The sequence below is a fragment of the Cherax quadricarinatus genome, chromosome 7, assembly GCF_038502225.1.
Source record: "Cherax quadricarinatus isolate ZL_2023a chromosome 7, ASM3850222v1, whole genome shotgun sequence".
NCBI lineage: Eukaryota > Metazoa > Arthropoda > Malacostraca > Decapoda > Parastacidae > Cherax > Cherax quadricarinatus.
The window spans coordinates 36,787,344-36,801,972 of record NC_091298.1 but is presented as its reverse complement, the minus strand read 5'-3'; the positions used below and the strand labels follow the sequence as shown (position 1 = coordinate 36,801,972).

The 14,629-nt window shown below is 39.2% G+C and overlaps 1 protein-coding gene across 1 annotated transcript in view; it reads left to right on the top strand.

Moving 5' to 3' along the window:
• LOC138852328 (uncharacterized) overlaps positions 1–14,629 on the top strand; it is a 565,480-nt gene that overhangs the window by 274,152 nt on the left and 276,699 nt on the right. The window contains exon 5 of the mRNA XM_070082110.1: positions 10,638–10,810. Coding sequence (XP_069938211.1) covers positions 10,638–10,810 — 173 coding nt within the window. The remainder of the gene's footprint in view (positions 1–10,637; positions 10,811–14,629) is intronic.

The following is a 14,629-nucleotide window of genomic DNA, read 5'->3' as shown; positions in this document are numbered from 1 at the left end:
CCAGTGTGATAATAAAAAAAAAAAAAATAACGTTTAAAGATATATTTTTTTCATTAAGGTTAATGTAAAAATTTATAATTTTGCAATAAAAGAATCATAGAAAACTTACCTAACCTTATTATAACAAGTGCAATTTATTTTAGCCTAACCCAACTAAATGTATTTTAGATTTGTTTACAATAATTTAATACAAAACAAACACAGTGAAATATATTTTTTTCGTTAGGTTCAGAATGGTTTTGGCGAAATTATTGCATACACAAATTTTCGCTTGTTTTATATGGCAAGATGAGCGTTGCTATTTAAGCCAAGATCGCAAGTTGTGCCTATTCGGCACGACATATATATATATATATATATATATATATATATATATATATATATATATATATATATATATATATATACAGTGGTCCCCCGCTTTTCGTAGTTCCCGGCAATCGTAAAATTCGCCAATCATAGAGGTATTTTCGTATAAACATGGACTCGCTTTTCATAGGTTGACTCGCGAGTCGTAGTTCGTCCTGGACGCGTACCCACGGCGTGAGCCAGGGCGGCAGCCAGTCTGGCATTGTTTACCAGTGAGCGAAGGTCCCCTCACATGCTCCAGCGAAATATTTCATAATATTCCATTTAGTTTAGTGCTTGCAAGTACTAAATAAGCTACCATGGCTCCAAAGAAAGCTCCTAGTGCCAAGCCTGTGGTAAAGAAGGTGAGAAATACGATTGAATTTTAGAAAACCATCATTGAACAATATGAAAGTGGTACAAGTGTGGCCGAACTGTCCAGGATGTATAAGAAACCCTACACAACCTTATGTTCCATAGTGGCCAAGAAAAATGAAATAAAGGATGCTGTTGTTGCAAAGGGAGTAACTATGCTGACAAAAATGAGATCACCAGTACTGGAAGAGGTTGAGAAGTTATTATTGGTGTGGATAAATGAGAAACAATTAGCAGGAGATACTCTTATGATTTCGTTTATTTGTGAAAAGACTAGGCAGTTGCATGAAGATTTGGTAAAGAAATTGCCTGCAAATAGTGGTGAAGTGAGTGAATTTAAGGCCAGCAAAGGCTGGTTTGAGAGATTTAAGAACCGTACTGGCATACACAGTGTGGTAACGCATGGTGAGGCTGCCAGTTCGGACCACAAGGCGGCTGAAAAATATGTGCATGAATTCCAGGAGTACATAGAGGCTGAAGGACTGAAACCTGAACAGTGTTCAATTGTGACGAAACAGGCCAAAGAGGACCTTCATTACACAAGAGGAAAAGGCAATGCCAGGACACAAGCCTATGAAAGACAGGCTGACGCTAATGTTCTGTGCTAATGCTAGTGGGGATTTCAAAGTGAAGCCATTACTAGTGTACCATTCTGAAAATCCCAGAGTGTTCAGGAAACACAATGTTATGAAGAGTAAATTGTTGTTTTGGAAATCTAATAGTAAGGCATGGGTCACGAGGGAAATTTTCGTCGAGTGGTTCAATGAAGTGTTTGGCCCTAGTGTGAAAGAGTATCTCCTGGAAAAGAAATTGGATCTCAAGTGCCTGCTAGTAATGGACAATGCACCTGCTCATCCTCCAAACTTGGATGATCTAATTTTCGAGGAGTTTGGGTTCATCACAGTAAAGTTCTTGCCCCCGAATACCACTCCTCTCCTGGGGAGTTCCATGGGGTTGGATGTGAGTTTGGAGGATGTGGAAGAATTGGTGGAAGACCACAATGAAGAGCTCACCACTGAGGAGCTGCAAGAGCTTCAGCAGGAAGAGCAACACATCGCAGCTCAGAATCTTGCTGCAGAGGAGGAGGAAGAGAGATGGAAGAAGGTGCCTTCTTCAGAAATTAAAGAGATTTTTACTATGTGGGGTAAGATGGAAAGCTTTATGGAGAAACATCACCCTAACAAGGTTGTTGCAAGCCAGGTTGGCAACATGTACAGTGACAAAGTCTTGGGCCATTTTAGGGAAGTGTTAAAGAGACGCCAGAAACAGAGCTCTCTCCACAGTTATTTTGTGAGACAGGACTCCAGTGACTCTCAAGGTGGTCCTAGTGGCATTAAGAAACAGAGAAGAGAAGCAACCTCAGAAAAGCAAATGGTACCTGAGGTGTTGATGGAAGGGGATTCCCCTTCCAAACTATAAACAATCCACTCTCTCTCCTCCTCCAGTCTCCCATACACTAAGAAGAATCTCCAATAAAGGTAAGTGTTATGCTGTTAATGTTTCATTCATCATTTCCCATTGTATTGTTTATGTACTACATGTATATTTCATGTTAAAAATTTTTTTGTTTTAATACTTCTGGGTGTCAGGAACGGATTAATTGTATTTACATTATTTCTTATGGGGAAAATTGATTCGTAAATCGTAAATTTCGTTTATAGTAACGGCTCCAGGAACGGATTAATTACGAACAACGAGGGACCACTGTATATATATATATATGTATATATATATATATATATATATATATATATATATATATATATATATATATATATATATATATATATATATATATATATATAATATATATATATATATATATATATATATATATATATATATATATATATATATATATATATATATATATATATATATATATATATATACGTATATATATATATATATATATATGTCGTGCCGAATATGTAAAACTGGTCAATTAGCAAGAACTCATTTAAAATTAATTCCTTTCTGAAATTTTCTCTTATACGTTTAAAGATATATTTTTTCAATAATGTTAATGTAAAAATTTATAATTTTGCGCCAAAAGAATCTTAGAAAACTTACCTAACCTTATTATAACAAGCGCAATTTATTTTAGCCTAACCCAACTAAATATATTTTACATTTGTTTACAATAATTTAATATTAAACAAACACAGTGAAATATATTTTTTTCGTTAGGTTCAGAATGATTTTGGCGAAATTATTGCATACACAAATTTTCACTTGTCCTATATGGCAAGATGAGCGTTGCTAATTAAGCCAAGATCGCAAGTTCTGCCTATTCGGCACGACATATATATATATATATATATATATATATATATATATATATATATATATATATATATATATATATATATATATATATATATATATATATATATATATGCAAAACAACCACTCTGAAAGAATAGAGAAATTCCAAGCGCTTTCGTGACTACTCACATTATCAAGGAACTATGATAATGTGAGTAGTCACGAAAGCGCTTGGAATTTCTCTATTCTTTCAGAGTGGTTGTTTTGCATATTTTGAAATCACCTGTTTACTGTGATCTTTTTGCATATATACATATATATATATATATATATATAATTATATATATATATATATATAATTATATATATATATATATATATATATATATATATATAATTATATATTTTTTTTTTTTTTTTATATTTTTTTTTTTGTTTTTTTTTTTTTTTTTTTTTTTTTTTTTTTTTTTTTTTTTTTTTTCAACAAGTCGGCCGTCTCCCACCGAGGCAGGGTGACCCAAAAAAGAAAGAAAATCCCCAAAAAGAAAATACTTTCATCATCATTCAACACTTTCACCACACTCGCACATTATCACTGTTTTTGCAGAGGTGCTCAGAATACAACAGTCTAGAAGCATACACATATAAACATACACAACATATCCCTCCAAACTGCCAATATCCCAAACCCCTCCTTTAAAGTGCAGGCATTGTACTTCCCATTTCCCGGACTCAAGTCCGACTATATGAAAATAACCGGTTTCCCTGAATCCCTTCACTAAATATTACCCTGCTCACACTCCAACAGATCGTCAGGTCCCAAGTACCATTCGTCTCCATTCACTCCTATCTAACACGCTCACGCACGCTTGCTGGAAGTCCAAGCCCCTTACCCACAAAACCTCCTTTACCCCCTCTCTCCAACCCTTTCGAGGACGACCCCTACCCCGCCTTCCTTCCCCTATAGATTTATATGCTTTCCATGTCATTCTACTTTGATCCATTCTCTCTAAATGACCAAACCACCTCAACAACCCCTCTTCTGCCCTCTGACTAATACTTTTATTAACTCCACACCTTCTCCTAATTTCCACACTCCGAATTTTCTGCATAATATTTACACCACACATTGCCCTTAAACAGGACATCTCCACTGCCTCCAACCGTCTCCTCGCTGCTGCATTTACCACCCAAGCTTCACACCCATATAAGAGTGTTGGTACTACTATACTTTCATACATTCCCTTCTTTGCCTCCATAGATAACGTTTTTTGACTCCACATATACCTCAACGCACCACTCACCTTTTTTCCCTCATCAATTCTATGATTAACCTCATCCTTCATAAATCCATCCGCCGACACGTCAACTCCCAAGTATCTGAAAACATTCACTTCTTCCATACTCCTCCTCCCCAATTTGATATCCAATTTTTCTTTATCTAAATCATTTGACACCCTCATCACCTTACTCTTTTCTATGTTCACTTTCAACTTTCTACCTTTACACACATTCCCAAACTCATCCACTAACCTTTGCAATTTTTCTTTAGAATCTCCCATAAGCACAGTATCATCAGCAAAAAGTAACTGTGTCAATTCCCATTTTGAATTTGATTCCCCATAATTTAATCCCACCCCTCTCCCAAACACCCTAGCATTTACTTCCTTAACAACCCCATCTATAAATATATTAAACAACCATGGTGACATTACACATCCCTGTCTAAGCCCTACTTTTACCGGGAAGTAGTCTCCCTCTCTTCTACACACCCTAACCTGAGCCTCACTATCCTCATAAAAACTCTTTACAGCATTTAATAACTTACCACCTATTCCATATACTTGCAACATCTGCCACATTGCTCCTCTATCCACTCTATCATATGCCTTTTCTAAATCCATAAATGCAATAAAAACTTCCCTATCTTTATCTAAATACTGTTCACATATATGCTTCAATGTAAACACCTGATCTACACATCCCCTACCCACTCTAAAACCTCCTTGCTCATCCGCAATCCTACATTCTGTCTTACCTCTAATTCTTTCAATTATAACCCTACCGTACACTTTTCCTGGTATACTCAGTAAGCTTATTCCTCTATAATTTTTACAGTCTCTTTTGTCCCCTTTCCCTTTATATAAAGGGACTATACATGCTCTCTGCCAATCCCTAGGTACCTTCCCCTCTTTCATACATTTATTAAACAAAAGTACCAACCACTCCAACACTATATCCCCCCCTGCTTTTAACATTTCTGTCATGATCCCATCAGTTCCAGCTGCTTTACCCCCTTTCATTTTACGTAATGCCTCACGTACCTCCCCCACACTTACATTCTGCTCTTCTTCACTCCTAAAAGATGGTATACCTCCCTGACCAGTGCATGAAATTACTGCCTCTGTTTCTTCCTTAACATTTAAAAGTTCCTCAAAATATTCTCGCCATCTACCTAATACCTCCCTCTCCCCATCTACTAACTCCCCTACTCTGTTTTTAACTGACAAATCCATATTTTCCCTAGGCTTTCTTAACTTGTTTAACTCACTCCAAAATTTTTTCTTATTTTCATTAAAATTTCTTGACAGTGCCTCTCCCACTCTATCATCTGCTCTCCTTTTGCACTCTCTCACCACTCTCTTTACCTTTCTTTTACTCTCCATATACTCTGCTCTTCTTATAACACTTCTGCTTTGTAAAAACCTCTCATAAGCTACCTTTTTCTCTTTTATCACACCCTTTACTTCATCATTCCACCAATCACTCCTCTTTCCTCCTGCCCCCACCCTCCTATAACCACAAACTTCTGCCCCACATTCTAATACTGCATTTTTAAAACTATTCCAACCCTCTTCAACCCCCCCACTACTCATCTTTGCACTAGCCCACCTTTCTGCCAATAGTCGCTTATATCTCACCCGAACTTCCTCCTCCCTTAGTTTATACACTTTCACCTCCCTCTTACTTGTTGTTGCCACCTTCCTCTTTTCCCATCTACCTCTTACTCTAACTGTAGCTACAACTAAATAATGATCCGATATATCAGTTGCCTCTCTATAAACATGTACATCCTGGAGCCTACCCATCAACCTTTTATCCACCAATACATAATCTAATAAACTACTTTCATTACGTGCTACATCATACCTTGTATATTTATTTATCCTCTTTTTCATAAAATATGTATTACTTATTACCAAATTTCTTTCTACACATAGCTCAATTAAAGGCTCCCCATTTACATTTACCCCTGGCACCCCAAATTTACCTACTACTCCTTCCATAACATTTTTACCCACTTTAGCATTGAAATCCCCAACCACCATTACTCTCACACTTGATTCAAAACTCCCCACGCATTCACTCAACATTTCCCAAAATCTCTCTCTCTCCTCTACACTTCTCTCTTCTCCAGGTGCATACACGCTTATTATAACCCACTTTTCACATCCAATCTTTATTTTACTCCACATAATCCTTGAATTAATACATTTATAGTCCCTCTTTTCCTGCCATAGCTTATCCTTCAACATTATTGCTACTCCTTCTTTAGCTCTAACTCTATTTGAAACCCCTGACCTAATCCCATTTATTCCTCTCCACTGAAACTCTCCCACCCCCTTCAGCTTTGTTTCACTTAAAGCCAGGACATCCAGCTTCTTCTCATTCATAACATCCACAATCATCTCTTTCTTATCATCTGCACAACATCCACGCACATTCAGACTTCCCACTTTGACAATTTTCTTCTTCTTATTCTTTTTAGTAATCTTTACAGGAAAAGGGGTTACTAGCCCATTGTTCCCGGCATTTTAGTTGACTTTTACAACACGCATGGCTTACGGAGGAAAGATTCTTATTCCACTTCCCCATGGATATAAAAGGAAAATTAATAAGACCAAGAACTATTAAGATAAAATCAAAGAAAACTCAGATGAGTGTGTATAAATAAATATGTACATGTATGTGTAGTGTGACCTAAGTGTAAGTAGAAGTAGCAAGACATGCCTGTAATCTTGCATATTTATGAGACAGACAAAAGACATCAGCAATCCTACCATCATGTAAAACAATCACAGGCTTCGTTTTACACTCACTTGGCAGGACGGTAGTACCTCCCTGGGTGGTTGCTGTCTACCAACCTACTACCTATATATATATATATATATATATATATATATATATATATATATATATATATATAATGTGTGTGTGTGTGTGTGTGTGTGTGTGTGTGTGTGTGTGTGTGTGTAACCACTGTGAAAATACGTATAGTGAAATTCCTAGCGGTTTCTTGGTTTCTCTCATCAAAGAACCGAGGAACTCTGATAATTAATGATTAACAGGAAGGCATATAAGGCCGAGACTGCATCTCACGGCCACCGTACAATACTTGACATTTGATGATGACGTAGGCAGGTAGTCAAGGCTCCGTGAAACACACCTTATATTCTATCCACGCTTTAAGAATTTAACTTGTCTAATGTGTCTTAGAGTTTTTCCCAAATTTAATTAATTATAAATGAATACAATTTATATAATCCAAAAGCTATATTCATATTAATTTTAAAACTATTTTTTATGATATATGATTCTATTATATTCCACTCGACCATGGACTTACTAGGTACAACTTTCTCAGCTTTTTGAAATTCAAGATGATGGTTAAAATCACCTGGAGAAACAGAGCATTAGAATCTTGTAAACTTTCATTGCTATATTTATGTTGTTTTTAATCTTAGTTCAAAACTTTTGCTAGTTTGACACAACCGTCAACATTTCTAGGAGAATTTCTCATCAAAAGTTTTTTTTTTTTACTCTATATTTTTAAATACACGAGGTAATCTAACCAGATGAACTATTTTCTGCATCTGACTCTCAAGTGAGGGAAAAACCTTAGGAAATATTCACCGCAACAGGCCACAATTTTCCCCAGACTGCTTTGAATGTTGCTTGAGGCACTTCATTCCATGCACCTCTAACATAGCTAATGGCATCTGCAGTGTTAAAGATATTCCAAAAGTTTGGTTCTGCCAGGTCGGTGCCAGTGTCCCTTGACGCTAAATTTTTTTGCATCGGTTTTAGTGTGAAGTTACATTTAAATGACCTAATAACTCCCCAATACAGTGGTTGTATTAAGGATGTTGTATTTGGAGGTAAAAATGCAACATTTACACGTAACTGAACATCCAACAAAAGTTCTGGATGAGTACGGTAATTATCAAGAGAACCTTGCATGTAAGGTTCTGCTGCGAGGATAAAACATGACTTCAGGAATTAATATATACTTGTAACCCATCAATAAATAATTTCTCTATGCTGACTGTATTGACCTCCAAAGTATTGGTAAGGTGGATTTTATCTACACCTTTCAAAGTACGAGGATACGTGGAGCAGCAAATAGCTATGGTTTGCTGCCTTGAATCCCAGTACACTTTTCTCTTGCTGACAGATATGAGTTATCGTTGGCATTTTCTTCCAATACACAGTTGTCTCGTTACCCTTAAACACTTAATGTGCCTCGTAGCCACCATCTGAAATAATTTCCTACAATTCAGCAAGGAATTACTTGCTGCTGTGTGATCAGCTGAAGCACTTTCATAGGATAATTTAATATTAAGTTACTTATTATGTAGCTTGAACTTGTGGAAGCAGCTGGTGCTCAGGTCTTCCTTCCTCATCACACACTGTTTTATAGCACTCTGAGGCTTTTTACCTTATTAAGAATAAATTAAGTGATGCACCTTTCTTTGTATTTTGTTCAGTAAACTCAATCAGTAGGGTTAGTGCTTTATTTAGATATTGTGACCTATATGGCATTCTTTTCAGGAGGTGACAGCTTGAGTTATTCATTACACAACCTCGTATATTTGCCTTATTCATGTTACTTAAATGCGCTGATGCTTCATAAAGTCCATAAGCTCTTGCCCTTTCTTGATTTTCTTCATAACACCAACACCTGAACGCTTAAACATTTTCTTGCGACTTCCAGCATCACTCACATGCCTCTCGGGTGCCTTCGTCTCTATGCAGATATAAGATATGGTAATGAAAAGATGAAAAATCGACTCACAAACACAAATCTGAGAATCGTATGGGACAGTATGTACTGTCCACCGAGACATGAGAGGTCGGTCTCAGGAAGCGGGGGGCGGGGGGGGGGAAGGGGATGGGAGCTACCAAATTTTTCCCCTGAAGTTACGCTGTCATAGACGAATTTAACGGAGTGGTAATAAAAAAAATATGCCTTTAACTGAACTATGTATAGAAAGAGGTTTGGTAATAATTAACAATATTTAAAACAAAAAGAGGATAAAAAAAGTATAGAAGATAAGATATAGCATGTAATGAAAGTAGTTTGTTAGATTATGTATTGGTGGATAAAGGACTGATGGGTAAACTTCAGGATGTACATGTTTATAGAGAGGTAACAGATATATCGGATCATTATTTGCTTGCAGCTACAGTAGAGTAAGAGGTAGATGGGGCAAAAAGAAAATGGCAACAGCAAGTGAGAGGTGAAAATATATATACCAAGGCAGGAGGAAGTTAGGGTGAGATATAAACAACTACTGGGAGAAAGTTGGGCTAGTGCGAGTTATAGGTACTGTGAGGGTTGAAGACAGGTGGGATAGTTATGAAAAAGGCAGTGTTAGAAAGCGGGGCAGAAGTTTCTGGCTATATGAGGGTGGGTGCAGGAGGAAAGAGGAGGGATTGGTGGAATGATGAGGTAAAGGGTGCGGTAAAAGAGAAAAAGGTCGCTTATGAGAGGTTTTTACAAACCAGAAGTGATATAAGAATTGTGAGGAGAGTAAAAGAAAGGTGAAGAGAGTGGTGAGGGAGTGCAAAAGGAGAGCAACTGATAGAATGGGCGAGACGCTGTCAACAAATTTTGCTGAGAAAAGAAAAAAAATGAAAAAAAAAAACAGGTAAAGAAAGCCTAGGAACGAATGGACTTAACATTTAAAAACAGAATAGGAGAGTTGGTAGACGGATGGTTGAAGGTATTGGGGAGATAGCAGGAATATCTTGACGAACTGTTAAATGTTGATGAAGAGAGAGACGTAGAAATTTCATCCATTGGCCAGGGAGGTGTATCTTTTAGGATGATAACTAATAGTGTGTGCAAAAAGAAAGGAAGGTAGAGAAATTTCGTATTACTGATGGGACTGTCAGGGAGGCAGAAAGGTGGACGAGTATAGCAATAATTGTGAGATGTAAGAAATGTAGCGGTGTGGGATGGTGAATGAATTTGGTGGGGATAGTGAAAGAAATTCTAGTAGATAGGTTAGGTTAGGTAAGGTTCGTCAGGAAACAGGACAAATGTTTCCTGACGCGGGTCTTAGTCAGATGATGACCCGCCTTTGGAGCTTTTGGTCATCTGACCGAGGCCTTCCGCTGGCTTACCGGTCCACCCCTTTAAAAATTATGGTCATTTATAACCAACAATGGTTATAAATGACCATAATTTCTAGTAGATGAAAGTTAGAGATTACGTAAGGTGGGAAGAAGACTGAGGGAAAACAAAGTGTATTGTTGATGGTGGAATCTGTTGTATGTCTTGGTACTGTATTTAACTGCTTTCATGAAGCCCGTTTTGTCTCTTCTTCTTTAGTAACAAAGTATCTTTTGTCATAACACAGCCGTACAAGAGGCAGACATCCTGGGGCCGCGGGAGGTGTACATTCAACACGGCTCCACCATCAGTCTTCACTGTGAGGTACAAGCTGGAGTGGAGGTGGTTGGACCAGTGCGCTGGTTGAGAGGATCTTCTACACTTAACTATAGTTCTCCCAGAGGAGGCATCAGCATGGAGGTAAGAATCACCTCAGTAATGTTAATTAAAGCATTCATCTTTCACCACATTTAAAGTAGTATTGATATACTCTTCTGTCTTTAAATATTTCTTTGTACTGCATAATCAGATTACACTGCATTACAGTAGATGTAAATATACCGGCATTGTTATAACGACGTAGTATACCTTGTAAAAACAAATATACATAATTATGCAAATATTAATTACCAGTTCAACAAGCTACTTTCTGCACACAATAATACTGCATGAAAGAGCACAGAAAAACACACGATTGCAGGAATGTTTTTTTTTTTAATTTTTTCACGAAACTCCAATTGCACGAGCATTAAAGCTGCACCATTCTCATGTTGTCACCCAACCTCACCCTCGTGGTGTCATCCATGCACACACACACACACACACACACACACACACACACACACACACACACACACACACACACACACACACACACACACACACACACACACACACACGCACACACACACACACACACACACACACATACTGCACGTTCTTGGACTTTAAGAAAGCTTTCGACACAGTATCACACATGAGACTGGGTGAAAAACTAGAGGAGCAGACAGGAATAGGAGGAAAAGTACCGCAATAAATCAGGAAATACCTGACAGGAAGGAAACAACGAGTGATAGTACGTGGGCTGCAGAGACGAGTGGGGTTCCACAAGGATCAGTCCTAGTACTGGTGCTGTTTCTGGTACTTGTGAATGACATGACGAAAGAGATACATTGAGGTGAGTCCTGCTTGCAGACGACGTGAAGCTAATGCGGAGAATTCATGTGGATTAAGATCAGGTAGGACTACAAATGGATCAGGGCAGGGTGAAAGCCTGGCCCAACAACTGGCTCCTGGAGTTAAACTTCACCAAGTAAAAAGTCATGATGACTGGGGAATGTCATAGAGACCGCAGACAGATTACAGGCTAGCGGGCCAAAGACTGAAAACCTCACTCAAGGAAAAGGATCCAGAGGTGATTATAACACCGAGCACATCTCCTGAGGCGCACATCAACCAAATAACTTCTGAAGCTTACGGACGCCTGGCAAACCTAAGAATAGAGTTTCGACATCTTAGCAAGGAATTGTTCAAGATTCTGTACACCGTGTACGTCACGCCCATACTGGAGAATGCAGCACTAGTGCGGAACCCACACAAGGAAAGGCACGTCAAGAAATTAAAGAAAATGCAAAGATTTGCTGTATATTTCCGAGATGGTACACAGCAACAAGGGTTCACAACCGGAAGTTGAGGACTCAGTTGAGTCACAGGAAGTATTTTATCATCCATAAAGCTGTCAGGAAGTGGAACAACTTGGAGAGCAACGTAGTGGAGGCACGATCTATACTTTATATTTTATTAACCCACTGACCGATGCCCACCAAGGCAGGGTGGCCCGAAAAAGAAAAACTTTCACCATCATTCACTCCATCACTGTCTTGCCAGAAGGGTGCTTTATACTACAGTTTTTAAACTGCAACATTAACACCCATCCTTCAGAGTGCAGGCACTGTACTTCCCATCTCCAGGACTCAAGTCCGGCCTGACGGTTTCCCTGAACCCCTTCATAAATGTTACTTTGCTCACACTCCAACAGCACGTCAAGTATTAAAACCCATTTGTCTCCATTCACTCCTATCAAACACGCTCACACATGCCCGCTGGAAGTCCAAGCCCCTCGCACACAAAACCTCCTCTACCCCCTCCCTCCAACCTTTCCTAGGCCGACCCCTACCCCGCCTTCCTTCCAATACAGACTGATAGACTCTCGAAGTCATTCTGTTTCGCTCTATTCTCTCTACATGTCCGAACCACCTCAACAACCCTTTGTCAGCCCTCTGGACAACAGTTTTGGCAATCCCGCACCTCCTCCTAACTTCCAAACTACGAATTCTCTGCATTATATTCACACCACACATTGCCCTCAGACATTACATCTCCAATGCCTCCAGCCTTCTCCTTTCTGCAACACTCATCATCCATGCTTCACACCCATATAAGAGCGTTGGTAAAACTATACTCTTATACATTCCCCTCTTTGCCTCCAAGGACAAAGTTCTTTGTCTCCACATACTCCTAAGTGCACCGCTCACCCCTTTCCCCTCATCAATTCTATGATTCACCTCATCTTTCATAGACCCATCCGCTGACACGTCCACTCTCAAATGTCTCAATACACTCACCTCCTCCATACTCTCCCTCCAGTCTGATGTCCAGTTTTTCATCACCTAATCTTTTTGTTATCCTCATAACCTTACTCTATCCTGTATTCACTTTTAATTTTCTTCTTTTACATACCCTACCAAATTCATCCACCAACCTCTGCAACTTCTCTTCAGAATCTCCCAAGATCACAGTGTCATCAGCAAAGAGCAACTGTGACAACTCCCACTTTATGTGTGATTCTTTATCTTTTAACTCCATGCCTCTTGCCAAGACCCTCGCATTTACTACTCTTACAACCCCATCTATAAATATATTAAACAACCACTGTGACATCACACATCCTTGTCTAAGGCCTACTTTTACTGGGAAATAATCTCCCTCTTTCCTACATACTCTAACTTGAGCCTCACTATCCTCGTAAAAACTCTTCACCTCATGGTACAGGATGAGGTATCACAGTGGGCACCTGTGACGAGCGGGGTCCCACAGGGGTCGGTCCTAAGACCAGTGCTATTTTTGGTATATGTGAAGGACATGATGGAAGGGTTAGACTCAGAAGTGTCCCTGTTCACAGATGATGTGAAGTTAATGAGGAGAATTAAATCAGATGAGGATCATGCAGGACTTCAAAGAGACCTGGACAGACTGGACACCTTGTCCAGCAACTGGCTTCTCGAATTTAATCCCGCCAAATGCAAAGTTATGGAGATCGGGGAAGGGCACAGAAGAACGCAGACGGAGCATAGGCTAGGTGGCCAAAGACTTCAAACCTCGCTCAAGGAGAAAGATCTTGGGGTGAGTATAACACCGAGCACGTGTCCGGAAGCACAAATCAACCAGATAACTGCTGCAGCTTATGGGCGCCTGGAAACCTGAGAACAGCGTTCCGATACCTTAATAAGGAATCGTTCAAGACACTGTACACCGTGTATATGAGGCCCATACTGGAGTATACAGCACCTGTTTGGAGCCCACACTTGATCAAGCATGTCAAGTAATTAGAGAAAGTGCAAAGGTGAGTACACACTCACACACACACACACACACACACACACACACACACACACACACACACACACACACACACACACACACACACACACACACACACACAAACACACACACACAGAACTGGCAGGGAAGCCAGTTAATGAGATGATGGAATATGTAACAACCATGTGCAAGGAGGCTGAGGAGAGGTTTGTACCCAAGGGTAACAGGATTAAGGGAAAAGCCAGGATGAGCCCATTCACCCAAAGGTGCAGGGAGGCAAAAACTAAGTGTGCTAGGGAATGGAAGAAATATAGAAGGCAAAGGACCCAGGAGAATAAGGAGAGCAGTCGAAGAGCCAGAAATTAATATGCACAGATAAGAAGGGAGGCCCAACGACAATATGAAAACGACATAGCAGCGAAAGCCAAATCTAACCCGAAACTGTTATACAGCCACATCAGGAGGAAAACAACAGTCAATGACCAGGTAATCAGGCTAAGGAAGGAAGGAGGAGCGATAACAAGAAATGACCGTGAAGTATGTGAGGAACTCAACAAGAGATTCAAAGAAGTGCTCACAGAGGAGACAGAAGGGGCTCCAGAAAACGGAGAGGTGGGGTACACCACCAAGTGCTGGACA